General features: G+C 36.4%; 1 protein-coding gene across 1 annotated transcript; it reads left to right on the top strand.

Moving 5' to 3' along the window:
• The first annotated feature begins 1,207 nt into the window (after window positions 1-1,207).
• LOC149575339 (ATPase, F1 complex, delta/epsilon subunit) lies at window positions 1,208-23,852 on the top strand. Its single transcript, XM_089815109.1, has 2 exons — window positions 1,208-1,577; window positions 23,233-23,852. The coding sequence occupies exons 1-2, from the start codon at window positions 1,305-1,307 to the stop codon at window positions 23,575-23,577; spliced, it is 618 nt and encodes a 205-aa protein (XP_089671235.1). The 5' UTR covers window positions 1,208-1,304; the 3' UTR covers window positions 23,578-23,852.
• The last annotated feature ends 631 nt before the right edge of the window (window positions 23,853-24,483 follow it).

Genomic DNA, 24,483 nt, shown 5'->3' with positions numbered 1-24,483 from the left:
TTTCCACGATTTTCATCAATAATGAAAGATTTGGGAGGGTTTTATAGAATTTTCATATGATTAAAAAATAGTCGCCAATAAAATTAAAAATTTTCCTACTTAAAAATAAAAATTTGCCAATAGATTTTTTTTCTTTTTCTACTGAACTAATATTCGATTCGCCAAAAAAATATACTTTTTTTCTAAAGGAGTGTTTCTTGAAGTTATCCTTGGACTTTATAGGATTTGTAGTGTCATATTACAAAGTTGAATGGTTTTCTCTTTTAAAGCTTTTGCATATTATTTTTATGATTTTTTATTATACAAAATTTAGACAACTTTCAATGTTGTTAATATGAAAAATTGCACTTTCTAGCCTTAGTCATGCTTAGCAAATTGAGTTATTGTCAAATTTAAAGAATTTAATGAAAACTATTTCTACTTTCTAACATTTTATGATTAAAGCATTTTCCATTGAGTATGCACATGGGTTCGATGCGCATGCCATTTTTTCCACAATTGTTGTTAGGATATGATTCAAACATCTTGTAAAGTTCATTACACTATTTTTAGGTTTTGAATTTTTCTGTTGGTTTTCCCTTTTCAACATATTTATTACTATTAAGTTTTTGTTAGGTGTTTTTTGTAAGGTTGAAATTTTACATCATATATTTTTAAATTTTTAAATCATTATTTTCTATGTTATTTTTAACTTAATATTTTCCTTGGCTCCTCCTATTTTCAAATAGAGACCACTTGAAACACAAATTTGACTCTTTTTTCCTTTGTTTATTTCTTTCAATATTTTTTGGCTTAATAAGCAATCCATCACTCCATTCTATAGGTTGATATTGTTGAGAATAAATAGGACTCTTATTACTTTTCTATTTATAGTTCCAATTTTTTTTTTAAACTGTACAATTTAAATAAACTGTTGAATATATTATCTACACTATCAATTTGAAATCTTTTTTTTAAATTTACATCTTTTTAATTTGTCTTTTCTAAAAAAACTATCGGCATACTCCTTGCACCTCTTTCTAGAACAAGTGCTAGTCTATTCATTCCCTCGAAGACTACTTCAAATATTATTGAAGCTAGAATCTTCAAATCCAAATTAGCACTACTACATTTCTTGGTTAACTTAAACTAGGAAGCACAGAAGTGAACACTCAAAAGCATACTAACTAGGAGCAATAAAGAAAAAAAATTAAAAAATAGTTCACCGAGCGACCCCAAGAGAGCAAACGACAGAAGAAGAGTTCTGGGTTTCGATCAAAAGCGGAAGAGATCATAGGGTTTCTGTACAGGAGAGTTGGAACAAAATGCTGGGTCGTCAGGCATTGAGATCCCTGCTGAGATCAGGAAGTGCAGGAGGAAAAATATGGCGAAGATCCTTCGCAGATGCGCCAGTCAAAGATTCGCCTGTCGCACACGATGAATTTATCGCGGCATGGAAGAAAGTGGCGCCCTTTGTTGATCCTCCGAAGACCCCGCTCACATTCATGCCCCCCCGCCCCGGCGTCGGCACATCGATTCCCACCAAGGTCACCCTTAACTTCGTTTTGCCCTATCAAACGGAGTTGTCTGCCAAAGAGGTCTGTGCTTTGTAATTCTGTTTACAGTGTACAACATTTTCATTACATTGCTTCCTACTGTTGTAACCACTTCATGTTTGGTTAGCATTGTAACCTTGGTTTTTCAATTTATTTTAATATTTTCATTTCAATGTCATTTCTCTTTCGATCAATTATTGATAGTGGTTGGATGATTGTTTATATTTTTATTCTACATTTTTACTATCCTGCTCGTATAGGGTGCACGGATGATCGGCCTCATTCGGCTTAGAGCCAAGTGATATTCATATCATTCTGGGATAAAATGTTCTAGATAAACTCCTTTTCCTATTGAATATATTAGTCGCAAACTTGAAAGTGTAGGACCTGACCTTCCGTGGACAAAATTAGATTGATTGCTTTTCCTTTTGCAAGGAGAAAGAGAATAAATGTAGAAATAGAAGCGTTTCAAAATGTCTCGTGATCAATCGTGTAAGTCTTTGCATTTTAATTTTTAATTCTTGTAACATGCACTTGTGCAATTTACAATTTTTAAATATTTGCTACCATATTGAAAAATTCTGGTAATTAGCCAGCAAATTTATCTAGTTCTAGCTGGTGAGACCACAAATGGGGGGTCTTATCTCTGTTAAAATATAGCTTCAGTAGAAGTGTTTTGTATATGATTCTCTCAATACATATATACTCTCTCTCGCATATGTATGTATGATTATTTATATATTAGAGAAGTCAGTTATATCATATATATATACACACACACACTGTTTCTGCCGAGAGAAAAGGATATCAATCACATCAGCAATGTCCTATTTCCTCTTCGGCATATCAATACTTTGAACAATACACAAGTCAAAGGAAACAGTATTCTACTGTTATTAATAACAAATATTATTAGATTATATTCAGTCTGAATATATACATTAGCAATTGTATCAGATATTCATTCTGAAAAATATTCAGACTTAATCAATTAGATTGAAACAACAAAATTAAATAGAAGATCCATTTACAAAGATCCTTGAAACATTTACAATCTCAAGTACCAACTTAACCGATACTCCATAGATTAAGTATCAACACTCCTTGAGCAATGGCAACCAAACAAGAATGTTTAGCAATGCAGAAGAGAAGTTTTCTTTCATTCACAAGTGCACAAATGACATATAAAACATCATTTTTGGCCTTTCTAGCGGTCTAGTTTAAGGATTGAAGGGTCTAATAGACTAAATAAGACAATAAAGAAATCTTAAAAAGTCACAAAATGAGATTTAAACTTTTATGCCAAAGTCTAGCCTGATCCTGCTGCAGCTTTTGAAATTTATTGCAAATTCGCCTAAATTTGTCCCAGTTCCGTCTAACAAAATTTGGGCCAAATTTGATGACCTGTGGCAGACTTCATAGAGAATTTGATCTGGGCCAGACTTTGGTCAGAACTGAACTTGACTTTGCTGCCACCAGAAATGGATCTGGTAACTGACTTACCATGATAGGGTTCATGAGGTGTATCCACAACAGGATGCCCAGAAAGTCCATCCTTCCTAAGCCCAAAGGGAGTCTCCTTGCCCCCCTTTGGCCACATGGGACTACCCGGTCATATAATATGAGGTGGTGTGCTTAGAAGGCAACCACATCAATGGTCCCCTTCCTGTAATCTTGCTTTCCCCTACTATGGCTGGTTACAGCAGTCAGAGACTATAACATTTCATTCAATCTTCTATATTAGAGAATTCCCAAATCAGAAGTATATCAATGATACTATAGCAGGTAAACATGAAATGCATATTAAATCAGAGGTATGCATATGTACACAGAATTACCTATTATGTATGGAAAACCATACCACAATATGTAATTTAACACTGCAAGTTCACAATACACACACACATACATAGTTAGTGTACACATGACTACCTTTCTTATGGCTTTACTCTCTTCTCGTTCAATTTTCTTCTTATCTTCACTGATTATAACATTTAAACAGAACACATAAAGAATCCTATATCATGGCATGCATTCTCTATGCATGTGCACACACACACACACACACACTCATAAGCAATCATATATGAATATAATATTCGTAGACTGTATACATAATTCAGTAGTGAGCAGTCATAAACAAGATTCATTATGCGATATCTATATCACCAGAAACTTATATTGAGAATCATATATTATATGATTATGCCTTATCCATTTTCCCCCTTCCCATCCCCATTCTTCCTATATTGGACCATGCTTTTATATTTTTGAGGGATGTGGAGGAGTCATTTCCTTTGGGACTTGTCCCTTGGGAATGTCATGTCTCTTAGATTGCCCTTCTCGTGAAGTGATGGCTCAATACTCATGTTTATTCAACAGTTGTTATTAGGTTGTTCAATGCTTATCTTAATGATAATTGGTTTTTTCCTTTATGAAAGGTCGCATCTCCTTGGTGTCCCATCATACCTAATTCAGAATTCCTTGCAATTGCACCTCTTGCCTATCATTGACTAAACATTTAGTATCCTTCCTAAGTCAGAACTGCTGCATTGTTATATTGTAACTGCTCTTAATCTCAATCCCGTTGTTATATTTGAATCACTATCAGTATTGTTGCTGTTTGAAATATTCTAATGCTTTTATTTAGGATTTTCTAGTATTTCTTTGGAACCAATTCAAAATTTACTAGGTTATCATTTGAGGCGTACAATCTTAATTATAATGCTGTGATCTGTCTGGTGGGGGATGATAGTGACTATTGATCGAGGGAAATTGTGAAATCTTTTTTATTGTAAGACACTTTCCTCATTGCTAATAAGATGTGTCGATGTTGGCTCTATTGTAATTGCAGGTGCATGACACTTGTTTTGATGCCAATTGTAACAACCGGTTTTCCTGGGTCTAATTTTAACATCTATCATAAGCATAGAAAACAGTTTTAACTTCGACTTCATAAGAAGGCAGTTACATCATTCATGTTCATGTGAAGAAGATTACCGTTAAAGTCAGTTAAACAAAATTTCTTAACTAAATACTTGAAATACCTTTTAATGAAATTCTTTAAAAATTGAAATCACATACCTCGGAAAAACTGAGACTGAAATTCATCTAAGTATGCTTCTGCAACCACCTGGGTTAGTCCACAAATATACTATAACAATTTCTCAAATCGACTGCTATCTCAAAATCATTTGATGAATACCACTAAATACCAATATAACTTAAATTAGGGCATCACATATCCTCTTACCAATTAGGGCATCAATTACCATCGGTTTATTTAGGGCTTTTGGTACTGCTTTACCACTTAGGGCTTCTGTGACCACGGATTCAATTTAGGGCTTCCGCGACAACGGATTTTATTTAGGGTTTCCGCGACGACGAATTCAATTTAGGGCTTTCGCAACCATTGATTCAAGTAGGGTTTTCGATACCACGGATTCAGTTAGGGCTTCCAATACCACCATATCAATTAAGGTTCCAACTATCACGCAATCAATTATTACAATAATAGATAAGACGTCTATTATTAGTTAATGGTTATCTTGTAAATATCTTTAGCTTTAGTTTGCTTTCGTTTTTTGCTTTCTCTAGAATAGAATGTTTCTATTCTTTACGATTGTTTCCTAAGGAAACATCGTCTCTTCCTTTTGTATAAATTGACCTTTCGGTCTCTGTTATTAATAAGCAAGTATTTACCAATTACCTTGTAATATGGTATCAGAGCCAAATACTTAAATTTTTTCGGAAAAATTTATAATTTCTTCTTGAAATTATTTGTTTAAATTTTTCCAAAATTATTTCAGCTAATTTCTCCAAAACCCACCTAGGGTTTTTCTGCTTGGAGAAATTCCCGAATTACGGGTCTGCAAATCGCGTGGAAATCGTGGCCATTTTTTGAAGACTCGCGTTTTTGGGGTGAAAATCTGCATGTTTCTGTATCAAATCTTCATGCTCTTAGCCATCTCAGTCTGTCATCGTGCTCTGGGAAGCAGATTCGACCATTTTTCATCAAGAAATCTGAAGTTTTTTCAAGCTTTTTTCAGCTAGGGTCGTTTTTTTTCGAAACCCTAATTTTTGGGGTCGAAATTTTTTTTTGTTTGCAGATTCTTGGTGGGTTTTTCAAGAGCTCAATTGGGTTTTCGTCCGTTTTTTTTGGGTGCCTCGATTTTTGTGCCTCGATTTTCGAGCCAGCGGATTCAGAAAACGACAGCAGATTCCTTTTGGGTTTTTCGAGCTCTCTTTTGGGTCATTCTCTGATTCTTTTGGGTCTTTCGTATTTTTGCCTCGAAGAACGTGCCTTCACAGATTTTCATTGAAAAACGTGCAATGGCATCTCTGACAAATATTCTGCTCGAGCATAATTCCAAATTCAATGGTCGCAATTATGGAACCTGGAAGCAACACATCATCGCAATCTTCGAATATCGAAACACCGATCAACTTGTTCTGGGTGTTAAGCAGCGTCCGACTTCTCCGGGTCCTGATCAAGATACATGGGATCTGAACAATCGAGAGGCAGTAATGCTTCTCAAACTCTCCGTAGCTGATGACCAGCTTTCTCAAATTCCATCCGGCAAGACAGCGGCCGAAATCTAGACACATCTAAACAGTCTTCATGAGACTTCCGACAAGAGCAGAGCCTTCTTTCTGAAAAACACTCTGTTTTCTATTGTCATGGATGAGCGCACCTCGCTCCAGGCACACCTGAATCGGATTCAGGAAATCCGTGATCAGTTACTTGCCATCGGTCGCAAGATGGAGGAAGAGGATATTGTGGTAATCACTCTTCGGAGTTTACCAAATTCCTATGAGCATTTTATCGAGACTCTCAACATCACATCTACTGGTGTTGATCTAAAGTTCACTGATCTCTGCACCCTGCTACTTCAGCAAGATCGGTGGAAACAACAGTTTGGTAGCAGCTCCAGGTCCACCTCCACTGAGCAAGCCTTTGCTGCGAAATCCTTTCAGAAGGATAAGGGCAAGTTTCAGCAACCATCTCAGCAGAAGTCTTCTGCTCCAGCATCCGATGGTACCAAAAAGAACATTCAATGCAATTATTGCCACAAGTATGGTCACATGAAGGTTGCATGTCGGAAACGCTTAGCTGCCCAGTCTAAGCAATCAGGTTCGCAACCCAAAGCGAACAGTGCAGAGCACACTGAGCAGGCGGAATTTGCCTTTTATGCCTTCATGGCTAAAAGACCCGTAGATCATGTACAGTCATCTGCCTGGTACATTGATTCAGGTGCCTCTCGACATTTCACTCACCGCAGAGACTGGTTTACTGACTACCAGCGTTATTCAGATTCTGTTATCTTTGGTGGTGGAGAAGAGTACACGGTTGTTGGTAAAAGCAACATTCAAATTCAGTCTGTTGGGAGGAAGCTCATATTCCTTGATGTGTACTACGTTCCAGGGATGGAACTAAATCTACTCTCGGTCAGTCAGTTGCTGCGACATTCTCCACACTTGGCAGTCACCTTCAGTTCACATCAGTGCACCATCACTGATTGGGCGACTAAGTCTACTATTGCAGTTGGTCTTGAGGATCATGGTCTTTTCAGACTTACTGATTCTGGTGATTCTCAGGACTTAGCTATGGCTGCTCGGCGATCTTCCATCAGCTCACTTTGGCATCAGCGATATGGGCACTTAAATGTGCGTTATCTCTCACAACTTGCTCGGGATGAGCTTGTTCTTGGTTTGCCAGAGATTCAAACCCAACACCTTGGAGTTTGTGACGCATGTCAGGCTGGGAAGCAACATCGCACACCTTTCCCCAGTGGCGATTCTTGGCGAGCTTCTCAAGTACTTCAGCTTGTTCATGCTGATATCTGCGGCCCTATGGCCACTCCTTCTGTTCTTGGGTACAGGTATTTTCTGTTGTTTGTAGATGATTTCAGTAGAAAAATGTGGGTGTATTTCCTTAAAAAGAAATCCGATGCATTTATTGTATTTCAGAAGTTTAAACCCTTAGTTGAAAAAGAGTCTGGGAAATCTATTATTACTCTTAGATCAGACAATGGGGGGGAATTTTGTTCTAATGTTTTCTCCAGCTTCTTGGATACACATGGCATCCAACGCCAGTTCACCACACCCCACACGCCACAACAGAACAGTGTAGTTGAACGTCGGAACAGGACAATCACCGAGATGGCTCGTTCCATGCTCGAACACAGATATGTTCCGAAGCGTTTTTGGGCAGAAGCAGTTAACACTGCAATTTATCTGTTGAACCGGTCACCCACAGTGGCGGTCAAAGGTAAAACTCCGGAAGAGGCCTAGTCAGGTCGCAAGCCCAGAATCAGTCACCTGAAGGTTTTTGGCTCTCTTGCTTTTGTTTGGATCCCTGATGCTTCACGCACCAAGTTGGATGCCAAGAGTCAGAAACTGATGCTTGCTGGATATAGTAGTCTTCACAAAGCCTACCGCCTTATTGATGTTGAGACATCTCGTCTCATATACAGCCGCGATGTAGTCTTTGATGAGCAGCGAGGACCATTCATGCCTGTTTCTCCTGTTCCTGATCCAGCAGACCAGCCTATGCAGGTTCATGATTTGGGAGTTCGGCTTCCATTAGGTTCACCTGATGGGAGGGCTCCAGTAGCTCCTACAGCTCCAGTCCTGCCAGTGATACCTGTACAGCCACCTCCTTCTTCTCGTGCAGGATCACCTCGTTTTGAAGATGCTTCACCTGAATTTGATCCAGATTCTTCTGATCAGGATCCTGCTGATCAAGCATCTCCTAGTACTACTGTTGGTCATTCTCCTCTCCGGCCTAAGTGGTGGGCTAAGACACTTGCTGATCTTCATGATGATGTGCTCATTGATGGGAGAACTACTCGGAAAAAGAGCAAAACTATAGATTTTGTTAACTTTGCTCTTATGGCCAACATTCACAGTGTGTTTGAACCTCAAACATATTCCGAGGCTAAAGGAATTCCAGAGTGGGAACAGGCCATGCAATCTGAACACCAGAGCCTGCTGAAGAACAACACTTGGGTCCTTTCTGATCTTCCCCCAGGGAAGAAACCCATTAGCTGCAAATGGGTCTACAAAATCAAATACAAATCAGATGGTACTTTGGATAAGTACAAAGCTGGTTTAGTGGCAAAGGGCTTTTCTCAGCGTCAGGGCATTGATTATGAGGAGACCTTTGCTCCTACTGCAAAGATGAGCACCATCAGATTAGTCTTAGCCATGGCAGTACAGTTTGGCTGGAAGGTCCATCAGATGGACGTAAAGAGTGCTTTCCTGAATGGTGATCTCCATGAAGAGGTCTACATGACGCAGCCTCCTGGTTTCAAGGTTGCTGGTAAAGACCATCAGGTTCTCAGATTGGTAAAAGCTCTCAATGGTTTGAAGCAGGCCCCTCGGGCATGGTACATCAAGATTGATACGTACCTCAGTGATCAAGGCTTCAAGAGGAGTTCTTCAGACTCAAATCTGTACATCAAGACTACTGACAATGACATCATCCTTCTGGTTATCTATGTGGATGATCTGATCATCATTGGCAGTTCGGCATCTTTGATTCAGGGAATCAAACAACACTTATGCCAGTTTTTTGATATGACTGACCTTGGGCTCATGCATTATTGCTTAGGTGTTGAAGTTTGGCAACAGTCTTCTGGTATATTCATCTCTTAGTCCAAATATGCTAGAGCCTTCTTAGACAAATTTCGAATGCAGGAGTGCAAACTTGCATCTACACCTATGGAGAAAGGTCTCAAGTTATCAGCCAAGTCTGATTCTCCTTCCGTTGATGATACTACGTATAGGCAACTAGTAGGCAGCCTCATCTACCTATCTGCTACTAGGCCTGATATCAGCTTCGCAGTCAGCTATATTTCACGCTTTATGACAGCTCCTAAGGCTGATCATTGGATGGCAGCAAAGCGTGTGCTTCGTTATGTGAAGGGCACTTTTGATTATGGACTTTTGTATTCTCGGAGTTCTAATCCTAAACTCAGTGGGTTCACAGATTCAGATTGAGCAGGCTCTGTTGATGATAAAAAGTCAACATCTGGATATGTGTTCAGTTTGGGATCCGATGCAGTCACATGGACCAGCAAGAAGCAGCAGGCAGTTTCTCTCTCTTCTACAGAGGCTGAATATAGAGGGACTGTTAAGGCAGGATGTGAAGCTGTCTGGCTTTGTCGAATGCTTGGGGATATGCAGATGTCACCAGCAGGACCGACTACTCTGTTTGTTGATAACGAAGGCGTTATCAAGTTAGCACGGAATCCAGTCTTCCATGAACGAACCAAGCATGTGGATGTTCATTGTCATTACATACGACAGCTGGTTGAAGACGGGACTATAGATCTGCAGTATGTTCCTACCTCAGATCAGACTGCAGACATTCTCACCAAGCCTCTTGGTCTTGATAAGTTTGTCAAATTCAGAGGACAGCTTGGTGTGTTAGATATATTAACCATTAAGGGAGGGTATTACAATAATAGATAAGACGTCTATTATTAGTTAATGGTTATCTTGTAAATATCTTTAGCTTTAGTTTGCTTTCATTTTTTGCTTTCTCTAGAATAGAATGTTTCTATTCTTTACGATCGTTTCCTAAGGAAACATCGTCTCTTCCTTTTGTATAAATTGACCTTTCGGTCTCTGTTATTAATAAGCAAGTATTTACCAATTACCTTGTAATATCAATTAGGGCTTCAGATTTCTTTTCCTTCCGATTGCTTATCTGTGACAATTTCTCAAGATTAGATAATTACTTATATTCAATATTCATTTATATGAAGAATATTCATTTATATGAAGTAAAATGATGATAACAATGAAATACCTCAATTTAATCTTACCTTTTCATAAACAAAAATGATAATACCTATTTCCGATAAACAATTGATTTCATGGCTTATCTTTGTTTGACACATATTTGACACTTGAGAGAGGTGAAACATTGCCAGGGGCTTTACCACCCAACCTCGGACCTCAATATATATATCCCCACATGATCTCTAACGAGAAAGGCCCTCCCTACCCGGAATTGACAGGGAACATCTTACCATTCACTGGGCATCATGATATATAACACGCCATACGACTTGGCAGCAGGAGATCATCATAACAGGAATATGCATGAGCTATTATTAATTCATATTAAATGATATATATTAAAATGTCATAACTGATATTACTGGTTCTTATTGTTGATCAATCTTTCCTCACACCCCCTCAACCTCATCAGGCCTCCAAGCCCGTGATTTCCAGGCGTTTGTTTAATATTAATAAATTCACTCTTGCAGGGTATGAATGTTTGTAATACATTCTGAACTGAATTAGTTAATCACAGTTTTTCATTGCATATCCATATCTTTTATACATGTTTAATACTTTCTTATGAATAAAGAAACATTTATGGTTTAAGGTAGTTTTCCAAGAACTAGAATTCTTTTACTGACCACCCCGATTCAGTTTGCAATTATATTAATGAAAAAGAGACACATTGAACATTCTTGATTCAACAGTTGCATTAGAAAGAAAAACACAATTGACCATTCTAAATTCGGCAACATTCTTACTTGTCTCCTACACTTATATCTTCAACCAATTTCCAATATCTATATCCTTGAAAAAGCAAATTCTCAATACACACAAATACAACAGATGAACTCATATTATATCCAACATTGTACTCAATACCTATTCATAAAATTACGACTCTACACTCTCAAAATTTCCTTGGTATTCAGAGTTGATCATTATTACTGTTTGTTTGTTTGAGAACATAGCTTTTCATGACAAAATCTACAGATTTAAGACATACGTGGTTTGATAAAGATATAGTCTGTATTCAAAAGTATTTTTTTAAATTTAAGTGATGGCAATCGGTAATATCAGACAATGAATAAGATGAGAACATAAAGTTTTATTACTTCCTTTATCGGCTTCTATCATAAGCATCAACTACTTTATTAGTAATCATGTAAACAAGCTCTGTTGGCATTTTCTAATATTCTGAGCTCAAGGTAAACATCAGGACTCTATTATGTGCACACAACTCTTACATTTTGTATCAACCCGACCCAGAAAAGACAAGAAAACGTGAGTGAAAGAAGTTAAAAATGATTTAGCACATCCTTACTTGGCTACGGATTGCTGTGTGCCCTGCTTTGTGAACTCTTCAAATACTCGCTGAATCCGCTGTTCAGTGATGCGCAAGAATGATCTCATGTAAGCTCAGAGGTATGATATCGCGCTAGGCAGGAATGATGTTGCAGGTAACATTTTTCAGAATGGACGACGGATCTTAGTAGGGTGTTAAACGTATTTGCAAAAGAAGAATTTGAGACGGATATAACAAGATGCAAGGCAAATAGACAAACTCGAGTTGCAGAATATTGAGGTTCTGAGACTATGGCGGAAACAAGAACAGATGGGTATCTTGTTGGTGTTCTTTGAAAATGACAAGGCAACCATATAAAAAGATAATGAATGGCTTTTCAGCTTCTGCCGTTACAAGACTCAAATGCGCTTTGAATTCCATCAAATGGAAAAAAAGAATCGTTGGAACAAAGGTGAAAAAGTTTTATTAATATTATTATAATTCAAAAATTTATTAAAATCTTATAAGTACTTTTTAAAACATCATTCTATTAATTTATTAACATATAAAGATGACGAAATATTTTTATATTCAAAAGCACATGTATAAACTATTATTAAAAATAATATGACAAAAGATAATTTAAAATCTTTTAAGAATACGTTTATATTTAAACTTAATTAATTATTAACAACTCATGCAGTTCCAGAGATGAGTCTTTTTACAAATCGCTTGGTCCTCTACCTGTCTGTCCAATGATGGTGATGCCCTACCTAATTCTTTTCTGACAATGCTTCCACCCCTTCGACAAGCTCCCTGCAAGGAATTTCTCTGTAATTAAATTATAAATTATAAATAATCATATTAGTTAGCCTTTCGTCTTAATTCCATGAATTCACGATTAACGAATAACTAGCATGTCATCTTCACTTGAAATCATAACGACTAACTATCTTACCATTTTGCCAGATTATATCAAATTAAACTACCAACTGACTTCATGTGAACTTCAACGTCTATATTTCAAGCTAGGTCAAAAATTGGGATGTAACACCAATGGTCTGTTATGGGATGATCTGTTTGTTAGGATTGGGAGTACCATTCACTTGAGAAGACCTCTTATCTATTATAACTTAATTGTTTGTAGATGTTAAGAACTATATGTGGCTCCAAGAATCATTGGATGAGCAAAATGTGATGCTCATGTGAGGTTGAGTTCATATTTATTGAATATTTATTCTCTGGTTACTTGGGATTTTTTTTGTGTAGACATTGAATAAGAGGGTTATTTTGGGGGTTATAAAGCATCTTCCGTTATTGTTTTTGTATACCAGTGTAATTAGTGCCCCCCTCCCCCTCAGCCCTTGAATACCCTACCATGGAGCACTTGGAATGTACACTAGTCAATTTTGTATAGTAGAGGTCAGAAAATGCTTGGTTGAGGTTTCTTGTTCCATTTAAGTATGCTTGCAATTGAATGTGGGGTATTGGATTGTTCCATGAGAAGTTGGATGTCTAGTTTCAACCCATTGTGTTTGCCCTTTATTTTGGGAGACAATTTATAGTTTCTAATTTTTGATTTCCTAATATAGCAGAGGGACGGGGTAGAGGTATTATGTTGTATTTGTAGGTTGAAGCAAGGTTATTCCTTTAGAATGCTGTCAAGTTAAAAGAAGAAATTTGGTGAATCAATTTAGAGATACTGTATTCGCTGAGACTGATATGGTCTTATGCTCTCTTTGGTGGTTATGATCTTTTTTTTCTAAGATTAATTTTTTTTTGTCGTGTATATCTGGTGTTATTGTCATGTTACATTATTTTATCACCACTCTTTATGATTTCCATTTTTAACTACTAGTGTGGCTTGATTGGAAGAGAGGGATGCCATCATTTGGACTTTGAGGGTATTTTTTATGTAGTAGAAGTATTTGGTGATTTAGTGCAAGACAGAACTGTATGATTAAGATCACATCCCAATTGGAGATTGATAAGTTAATGGTTCTAATTCTGAAATCTGGAAGTTGAAGATGGAAGACTTTAAAGACGTGAGATACTATTGCATATCTTTGACACTGAAAGAAAAGCTTGCAGATGTATTCACAGATTGGAGAAAGATTGACAAGAAAGCTTGTGTAAGCTCTAGGTTCCACGTCTTCGATTTGTTCCTTTGAATGTTTCTAATCTAATCATCACATATATTTTGGAAAAAATGTGACATCTACCAAACGAAGAGTTTTTGATAAGTTGTATTTGAAAAGGGAATTTGATCCTTTAAAATGAAGGAGACTTGTTTGCTTAGCATTTAAATGCTTTAATTTGATTTTGAGTCAGCTAAGTTCTATTGATGTCAGGTCTGGATGAAGACAATAATCTAACAAATGCATTATTCTATTTTTCTCTTTGCCAAATCATGGTTTAGTCTAATTATTGCAGTTAGTGGTGGTGTTGTGGAGCCTAAGTTGGATATTTCGGTCATCACTTTGTTAAGGGGAAGATCTAAGGAGGAAATTCATGGACCAAGGCTCCAAGGTTGCATTGCATGTTTGAGGTAGACCCAAGGGAAATGGTGGTCAGGAAAAGGGGGCTAGGAGGAGATCAAAATTCTGAGGGTAGATCTAGAGCCCTTGGCAAGAGTAGACTAAAATGATGGAGCTGTGGGAAAAAGGGTCATTTGGAGGAGTGTAGTAATACGATTTTCTTTTTGAATTATTTTTCTAGTAAATAAACTGTTTGATGAGGATCGTAGTGATGTATTGTTTATTTTTGTTAACATGGGTGAGTGACTTATGCGCTTAATATCACACGATTCCTCATGTGGAGAGGTTCTTTTAGTGGAGAGCATATAATGGCGGTGAGGTGTTGCTCGGCAATAACAATTACATTGGATTGTTGATTGAGATAAGTTAAAATTGGTAATTGATGATGGGAGAGTGAAAACTCGTTTTGATGTGTTACACATCCTAGAGCATAATAGAAATATGGTTTCTGTATCTAAGATGAATGCTGTTGGCGTACCTGTCATTTTTAGTAAGAGAAAACTTGGTTTCGTTTAAAGGCTGTTGGTGTGGAACCTTGTCTAAATCAGAAACATCTAAATTTGATTCATATATGTTGTTGCACTACAAGTAAAAAGACTACATTAATGATTTGTGGAGTTATTCTGTGATTTTTATTTTTGCAAGTCTTAAGACATGATAGCTTCGGTCAGAATTCAAGGATATACCAACATTGGCAACTGTATGCACATGTGTGTGCATGAATGCATGCCAGTTCACCATGTGAATTGATATGAATTGATATACATGCATACACACACATATGCATAGACATTAAAATTAACTTGCCATAAATTCTGTGAGATCATCCTTGTATTGAACTGATATTATCATCAAACTAAGTATGAAAATCTAAGCAATCAGATTATATCTATCTCTTGGATCGGGCAGTAAATCCCTGATCAGATTGATTGAATGTCAATCATATGGGATCGAGTTATGATTCTCTATATTTGGATCGGAGGCTTTAATGTTGAAATTGGCTTAGCAAATAATCATACGTGATAACCATAGGATCGCTTGATGATTTGTTTGATGGCTAATCATAACCTATAACCTTCGAGTCTGTGGGCTAATTAAGTTTATGCCTTCGTATCTCTTCAAAGAGACATGTAGTTGAACAGTTACAACCACCCCTTATATGCCTCTTGATTGCAATATATAAGATGACCCATCACAAGAAATAAATCATTGAAATCAATAAATGATTATATCTCTTCAGATCGGGACTGCAGTACAGTGATTCAGACTTTGCATTCAGTTTTCAGAATTGAATTAATTCATATCCATTCTATCTTGATTATCACCTGCAAGCAAAGTATATAGGTTAGTATCCATCAAATCTGCAAATAAGCCATAACCATAACAGTTTGATCATAAGCTTAATTAACCCATAACCATAACAGTCTGATTGAAAGTTTGATTAACCTTACAGCTAGCACTGTGTTTGTGAAAGAATATAATGTTTGATTTAAGGAGTTTTAGGAATGGGTAAAATTGACGTCGATGTGAGGGTGGGGTCATTTAATAAATAATTTATTCTCCAATTACTTGTATATATTGTTGCTTGAAGATATTGATGTGTGAGGGCAACTTGTGAAATATGCTAGATTAGGAGTTGTAAAGCATCTTCTACTTTTATGTTCACATGTGGGTATAATTAGTGCTCCTATAGAGTGCTTGAGGGTTACATTTGCCAACTTTGCATCGTGGAAGTCAAAGATGCTTTGTGGAGGTTACTTCGTCTATTCTTGGATGCTTGTATGTGTATGTGGATTTTTTTTCTTCACATGGGGAATTGGAAACAAGTTTTGGCCTATGGTATATGCCTCTTATTTTGGGAAACCATTTCTGATTTCTAGTTTTTGTTTTTCTATACATTGGAGACATGGGATAGAGGTGTCTTATCGTTTTGTATCTTGAAGCAATGTTGCTTTGCTAGAATGTTATCAGATTGAAATTTGTTATATTGGTGTACTTTATTCTTTGACATTAAGATGGACTTGTTCCCTTTTTGATGGGTTGGATTTTTCTTTGGAAGGGTTCTATCACATGTATTAATGTTATTTTGGTATCACATCATTTTATTACAGCTCTTATCATTTCCATTCCATGTTTTATCATTGTATGTTTATCGGATTTGATCACTGTGGTCAATCTTCTCATTTTGTTGTTTGCTTGGTTTCTCAATTATTGGCATCATGCAAATGGTTTACAATCTTGGAAGTCACATCTGTTTTTGATTGTCCTTGAGGTGTATTCAAAGTTGAGTGAGAGGATGATGCATGGGAGCTAAAATGTGGAGAGGCTGATGCATGTGAGCTAAAATGTGGTTATACCTCTTCTACCCTTGTTTGATCTCTCACAACTCTTTAAGAAGTCATGTACATTTCCTTGACCAGGTTCACCACCTTACCCCAAGGCTTTGGTTAATTGGTTATATCCTCTTGTATGTGATATGGGAATGCTTCCCACACTTTCCATTTTGGAGTTACAATTTCGCATGGTTGCTATATTTACTTGGGAGTTCTTTGCTTCCTCTAAAATAAATTTCATAGATGTGATTTGAATTGAAGACATAAGAGGCCACCCTTGCATTACTTAGCTTGAGTGCTTCTTGTTTAAATCTTGAATTCTCATAAATTTGTTTTTGGTAGGGACGATATTTGTTGCTAGAGGCTTTTCTATTTTGTGATGTAGGAGCATCCTGGATGTAATAGCAATCTTCCATCACCCAAAAATATTTCCATTATGTTTCTTGAATAAGGGTTGTCTAAATGCAGAGTTGTTGTTTGTGGAGGCTTGCTACTTAGTAAGTCTGGTTAGACGAGCTCAGAATCTCCTAATTTCAAAGGTGGAGGTTCATCTTGGATATATCAGCCTGCTAGTTGAGGCTCAGTGCCATATCATGAGTATTTGTGAAGTTATTGTGGATTTTTGGTGTGTAATTTTGGTAGAAAAACTTTAGGCTCAATTTTGAAGGCCATAGAGGCCCCAGATGGGCTCCAAAATGGAGTCTTGTGGAGTTTGCACAAGTAAAGCCTTGAAGATTAGAAGCCAAGGATTTTGGAATGGGGTTATAATAGCTAATTAGAACGATGGTTGCAAGTTATGGTCTTCCGAAGTTGGGCCGACCGAAATTTTCCAAAATAAATGTCATAATTGTATTGGGCCAACTCTATACGTATTATTAGGGTTGGTCAGCTTGAAAGGTTAGGGTTTGATGTCTAGAAACTTCTCGGGCAACATAAAATTGCATATATAAACAATGCCCATAGATTGTCTAGGGGAGCTTTGGGTGATGGTTCACAACTTTGTCTTGCAGATTATTGTAAGGAAGGCGCCCATGTGGGTTTGCATATTGTAATTTTGAATTCTGTAATTGTGCATTTGTTGCGATAATAAGAAGCCCATATTTTGTTCTCGCAAAATTGTGTTGTTTTTCTATTTCTAGTATGTGTTTGTGGTATTACGGGGAGCACCCTCATCATTTTGACATTACTTTGAAAGAACTTATATAGATCAATTTCACAACAAAAACTAGTCAAAGGTCCAAGTATTCAAATTTATGTAGGATTAAATTGTTTGTAGTTTGGGAGCTCTGCTATAGTCGACATAAGATCGTGCTTATGTGATTGCTGAATTATTCAAGCTTTTTTTGGAGGACCATTTTGATCACTTATTTGTGACCACCTTCATCCTTTTTTAATGCGCTTCTTTCTTTTGTGGTCTACATTTGAGAATCCAAGAGCAAACTTGCACACCAATGTTTTTAGTCACAAATCCTGAGGGAAAAGCTCCTACTAAAACACCAAGCTGTTTATAACCTAAAATTTTCACAATGTTACAAAGGTGTTGATCCAAAACTTCCATCTGCTTGATGTTTTCCTAAAATGATGTTTTTGTTAATGTCAATTCACATATAATTGTATTTGCCAGCCACTTCCCATTGTCTCTTATCACCAAACATAAGCTTCCTTAAAGCCCATTCTGCTAGATCCTTAAATTTAAACATTTTTAGAAAGAATGGATATACATGTTGAGCTCTTCAAAAGGAATTGAAAGAACAGACAAATTGCAAGAGCATTTTAAGAATGGGAGAAGGAAGCTAGAATGGCTACCTTGTATCATAGGATTCAAGGACCAATCACTAGCTTTCTTACCATTTATTGAAGGGACTCACACCATAATTGTAAAAACTTGGAGAGAAGGTTATAAAATCAAGGCTTTGCTTAAAATACTACGATTAAGTTGTTTAGGGCAGTGACGGATGCAAATAATGTCAAGTAGCTAAAAGGACGTTTAGCCTTATGAAGATTAGGGCTTTAAGGATGTTACTATTTAACGTGACAATTCCAGGCAATGTCCACAAATTAACTTGTTAACATCATCTATCATCCTCACTGTTACTGATAGTATTTGTTGTTTGGATATTATACTGCATTGGACATCTAGAATTCGTGTTTTTCTCATCATACTGTGTTGAAAAAAACTATTGTTTATGTCCAAGTCTGAAGAGAATTACTTTGCGTAGTCATTGCTGCTTCACCACCCCTTTATGAAAGCACCTCCTATGCCACTTAATTTTACTCACTTTATTGCACTTCTGAAAACCAGGAAAACCTTGTTCAATGACTTCCCACTTGATTAACTTGCCTCAATAGAGACAATTTAGAATCTGTAATGAACTTGCAAATAAAGCAAAGACAATACACTGATATACACAAAAAAATACGAGCAAGAGAATAGCTGTATAGTAATTAAAACTTAATCTCCAATTGTAGTATTCAAGATGTCCCACTCATTCCTAAACTCAACTATATATAGCTAACAAGTAACAATCACTACTACCATCCCATGAATGAGAGAAAATACATCATATTAACAAACTAATAAGGTGACTTGAAATGCAGATACAACCAAGCCTCTATATAAATGAGAGAAACAAGGGGCTTGACATCACTTTTAGCTTCAAAAAAGATTTTTCATTGCATTCTGCTTCCAAGAAGATTTGTCCTCAAAGCTTGAGATTCAAAACATTGTGACAAAATGGTTGTTTTCTCCCATTTTGCATCCTAAAGTTACATTTCTTACCACTACACCTAGAACTACTTGATTATGCAACTGGGAAATTTGCTTTGATGAATATTTTAATTTCCCAGTGTTCCAAAAATAGTGACCCCTCATTCAATATTGGAAGGGATGTTCTCACTTGCATGGTCCAGCAAAAAACTTTCTTGAGACAAGACATGAAATATTGGATGGATCTTGTAGTAGTGGAAGGGCTATTCAATAGGCCACCTCCTTGTCATGTGTTTGATTTTGAACATTTGATAAGGGCTGTGTATTTTGGTACCCAAACTATGAGCCATCCTATCTTGCAAAGAGGATTGTAGGGCTATAGACACTAAAGGACAAAGTAACACATTTAATTTCTATGATTTCACTCATGTTGATTTTTCTATTGCTTTATATGGTTTTGTTCTTGTTATAAATTCTCCTTTAGGTTTTTGAGAACTTGTGCTATGTCAGATTCCTTAAAATTATGGATCTTTCTTTACTAGGATCAAGCATGAATAATGAAGCTAGACTTTGGTGCTTTTAGAGGGAATCAAACTGTTCTCCTCAATGGCATACAATTTTTTGGAAGTAAGGGTGTGATAAAAGGGTTGTTGAAGTAAATCTCTTAAAAATTGGAAGCTTCACAGTATCGTTGAAGAACTGATTATAATGTTATTCGATGAGATTCTCATCAATGGTTGCACCTAGGCTAATAATGTCAGACTTTAAGAGATTTTTCAAAACTATTTTTACTGAGCACTCTAAATGCATATTTGGTGTAAAACGAGTGGAGTATTTCAGTAATATTGATTCCCCAGAATGCATACACATTGATATGAGAAGACAATATTGGTCCCAACTCCCAACCCTAGTCTATCAGCAGTCTCTATGGGTTCTTAGGTTTGAGAACACACAACCATAAATTTGTCAAAGTTTTCAGTAACATTGCAGGACCCCTCACAACCATACTCAAAATGAACTCATTTCCCTACTTAAAAAGAACTCATACATTTTGAGTGAGGATGCAGCTGCTGTGTGTTTCACCCCAAATCTAGCAATCCCTAGCCTTAACGGAAATGTATATCCTAGAATGTGATACCTTACAGACAAGAATAGGAGCAGTCTTAAAGCACGAGGTTCAACCTCTAGCTTTCACCAACAAACAATTGATTGCAAATAATTTATCTAGACAAGAATATGAGCAGTCTTGAAGCATGAGGTTCAACCTCTAGATTTCACCAAGAAACAATTGATAGGAAATAATTTATCTAGAACAACCTATGAAAAGGAGAGTATGGCTATCTTACATGTTCAACAAAGGCATCCATATTCTGAGGCCATTGATTCCAAATAAAATCCAATTATAAGTTTCCTAACAACCTCAAATATTTCACACAACAAATGATGTTTTCATGTTGCACGGTGATTGATTTGGCATTTCTCAGGAGTACTGAATCTTAATTTTAAGATTCCAGTTGTGTGAAATTCAACATGTCTGGGAGGTACAGATTGGAGACAAGTATGGAGATGTCTCTCATAAACAGTTACTCGTGTCCACATCTCCTGACATCTCTGTAGGCGTGTCTATACTGGTGTCTAGATGTTGCCCTAGAAGATGACCTGTTCAAAATCCCTGCCAAATGCTAGAAATGTTGAAGAACATGATTTTGAGTTTTGACAGGGTTTTTAATAGTTAAGAACTTTTGTAACATCTTTTCATGAGATGCTCAAGCAAGAATGGAAATAACCCCATAGATTTTGGTGGGGGTCTCTGGTGGTCAATGATTCTATACCTCCTTCTGCTTGTTGCAGGAGACAGCAGTTGTGTTTCTCTGCTGCTTCCTCCTAACAATTGCATTCCTTTGGAAACACATCTCCATGGGGCCCAGGACACCTCTCTGCATTTTAGTGGTTTTGGGAGATGTCTGGATCCAGGGAGCCTTGTTAATGTTAGACAACCAAAAAAAAAAATCTATTAAATCTTTATATAATTCTAGCATTATAACAACCCTGAAATCCTTGTCTTATTTTTTTGCTTTGCCTTTAATGGATGGTTTTTTTAGTCTTATTTTGTGCCGTGATCTTTTTCTAAAAACTTTTTAAAATAGTCAAAAATTTCTTTTATTTGTAATCTGAATTTTTGATGAAAGTTTATTTGAGGAAATAGATTTTTAATTTTGGATTTGAATTGTATACAACTTTTTAGTATGTTATATATGCAGATTTTTAACAAGAACAAGATCAGTCGTGTGCTAGAAATCAGACAGAATTTAATACTAGAAATAGTATTTGCATCAATATGGGACTTGTGATTGCTAAACTTGAATACTTATAAAATCAGTAATTAATTTTAATGATTGACCATCTTTTAAAGTTACATAAATCACTTTTTAAATCCATATACATTCATAGCCAATATTGTGAGAGATTTTTTTGTGTAAAAAACATCTATATGTTGTTTGTTCTCCATCTATTCCACCTCACTGAAATTTGGGGGTTCTTTTTGGATGATCCCCAATTATGCCCATGTTTTTATGTCCTGCAAGTTCTGTTAAATATTGTTTAGTTCTTAATCAATATTTGTATTTACTTGGGGAATATGATTACTGAGATGTCAGAAATAAGAAACATAGAATTTAATGTACTACTAGTTGTTTTAGTTGCGTACCTTCCGAAGGTGCTTCATTTTGCATTATGTTTGAAGACTTGGCCTTTGTGCTTTAAAGTTACCGGAAATCCATTTACTGTTTGTTTATTGTGTTCTTGATCAATTTGAACGATTTATATTAAGAAAATGATATCCATTTAAAATGCACTGTCCTTTTGCCACAGACTGTGTATATAGCTTTGACAAAAATCAGAGATGCACTTGTGCCACAGAGAATATTGTCAACCGCTAATTCATGTTATTTTTACTTAAAGACGGCATGTAATGCACAATATATTTAACTTGAAAAGAAGACTCACATTGTTTTAGATTAAAACCTTCACAAGAACACTAACGTGGTTTTTGTTCTTTGATTTGTCTGATTTTTAATAAATATTATTATCATTTACTCTCTAAGACAATATGTTGTACCATCACTATATCTTTATAAAGTTAGAAAAGACATAATAAAAATAGAAAACAAAATAAAGGCCGAGTCTTGTTTAAAAGATTTAAGGTGGAAGTAAAGCTAAAACTAGATGGCCTAAATGAAGGCTAAGATAATATATAGCAGACTAAAACCTAGAGTTAGAGAAGGCTAAAATCATCCATCCTGGTACTTTTTTTTATGAACTGTTGCATGTTAGGTGACATTCATGCTGTTGTGCATTAATTACACCAGTTTAGTTTCAGAGAATGCATATATCCTCTGGTTGAAACCCTGATCTTGCCAAAATTTGTTGCCAACTATTTTTAAGGAAGTCAAATAAAAATGCTTTCTTGTACTATACTGAATACAGAAGTTGGAACATTTATTTCTGTAGTGAACGATATTGAAATGACTGCTATGTTTCATAATGAAGTAGGAAATGGATATCAAAGATAGAAATTCTGTAAGTTTAGTGTTTTCTTCAAGGCAATATGTTTTGTGCTCTGTATCTGATTACTTCTGTCTTGATTTGATATTAGAAATTTAAAGTTACTGGGGCAAAAAGACAAGTCTTTAGTTACCTATCACTATCTAGTCAGAATGCTATTGCAAATATGTAATAACATCATATCAATGGTACACACAAGTTAGAAACGACATAAAGGTCAAGAGGCTCAAGTTTTCATAGGATTTGCTACTTTAGAGTTTCCTATCTGCAGGTTTCAGTTTGATTTTGCTAATCTGTCAGTGCTGGTGCTCAAAGCTGTTGGTATCTGAAATCAGTAATTTGTTGTTTGACTTAAGAATGTAGGTCTACGACTCTACAGCTTTTTTTCATATCTGCCGAGTACAAAAATATATCTGACTTTGAAGTTTACTCCAACACTGACAACCTTGCTGCACTTTGATCTGGATAATTTCAGGTTGATATGGTAATAGTCCCTGCAACTACCGGTCAGATGGGTGTATTGCCTGGACATGTTGCAACTATTGCTGAACTCAAGCCTGGTGTGATGTCTGTTCATGTGGGAGATGATGTTAAGAAATATTTTATTAGCAGTGGATTTGCATTTATTCATGCAAACTCCTACACTGATATTATTGCAGTTGAAGCTGTGCCACTTGACAGGATTGATCCTCAGCATGTCCAGAAAGGATTGACTGATTATACACAGAAATTGGCTTCAGCCTCAACTGATCTTGAGAAAGCAGAGGCTCAAATTGGAGTCGAAGTGCATAGTGCATTGAATTCAGCTCTTACAGGATAAGTTATGGGCTCGCAGTATTTCTGTTCATTGTGTTGAATACCTGGATTTTCTATCATAAATTGAGCTTTAGTAACATTGAAGCGTCAACAAGCCATTTTAAAAAAGGTTCAAAGGGTGCAATGCTTGTTTTGTTACAAAATTTTAGAGAAATAGGCGTGGCATAATGGAAACCTAATTTTATTTTTGTTGGAATCGAGGTATTTTTATTAGATTCATTGTTCAAATAAATGCCCTTAATTATGATTCACATTCAAGTAAAGATATTTTTTGTTAAATTTCAGAGTTGTCTTCTGATTGGGACATGAACTCCATTGATTTTCTTTGCTTGTGGCTAAATAATGGAGCTCCATATTTGGTGGCTGTTGTTTTTCCTAGCTGAATTTTTTAGCAAATTACCTTTAACCCCAGGTATATTTGTCTGGCCTGCTTGTTTGTATAAATTTTTAAAGGTTATGTTACCTGGTCATTGTTCTCTGAAATAATAATAAGTTGAACAAAAGTATTTGCGTATGATTGTGTACTGATTGGTGATGCCAGGCTGTGCACTAGATCAATGAGTTTGGGACATAGTTCTCAGACTCTTTGACTCCTGACAATTTCCGAATCAAGTCACCCTGGCTGAGTCACAGTGATCCGTGACCCTAGAAACACAGCACAGGCAAACTCCTCGAAACCTAGTTTTTGCGGAGACCTGCCTAGTTTTTGCCAAATCCTTAGTTGAGTCAGCATTACCGATTCCGCGCTGAGTCTGAGTTTGAGTCTGGAGCTGTGCTTTGGACTGATTTCATTTGCAGTATTGTAAAGACCATTGCAGTGATATAAATCTGTTAGCAGATAGAAGTGAGAATGTTAAAACACACTCATTTTCGCTAAAATTCCAGAGGAGCAACACATCAAATTTGGTGA

This window comes from Cupressus sempervirens, chromosome 2 (genome assembly GCF_028749045.1).
Source record: "Cupressus sempervirens isolate cs-2001-9-10 chromosome 2, ASM2874904v1, whole genome shotgun sequence".
NCBI classification, from domain to species: domain Eukaryota; kingdom Viridiplantae; phylum Streptophyta; class Pinopsida; order Cupressales; family Cupressaceae; genus Cupressus; species Cupressus sempervirens.
The sequence above is the reverse complement of the archived record's forward strand: the minus strand, read 5'-3'. Positions and strand labels throughout refer to the sequence as shown.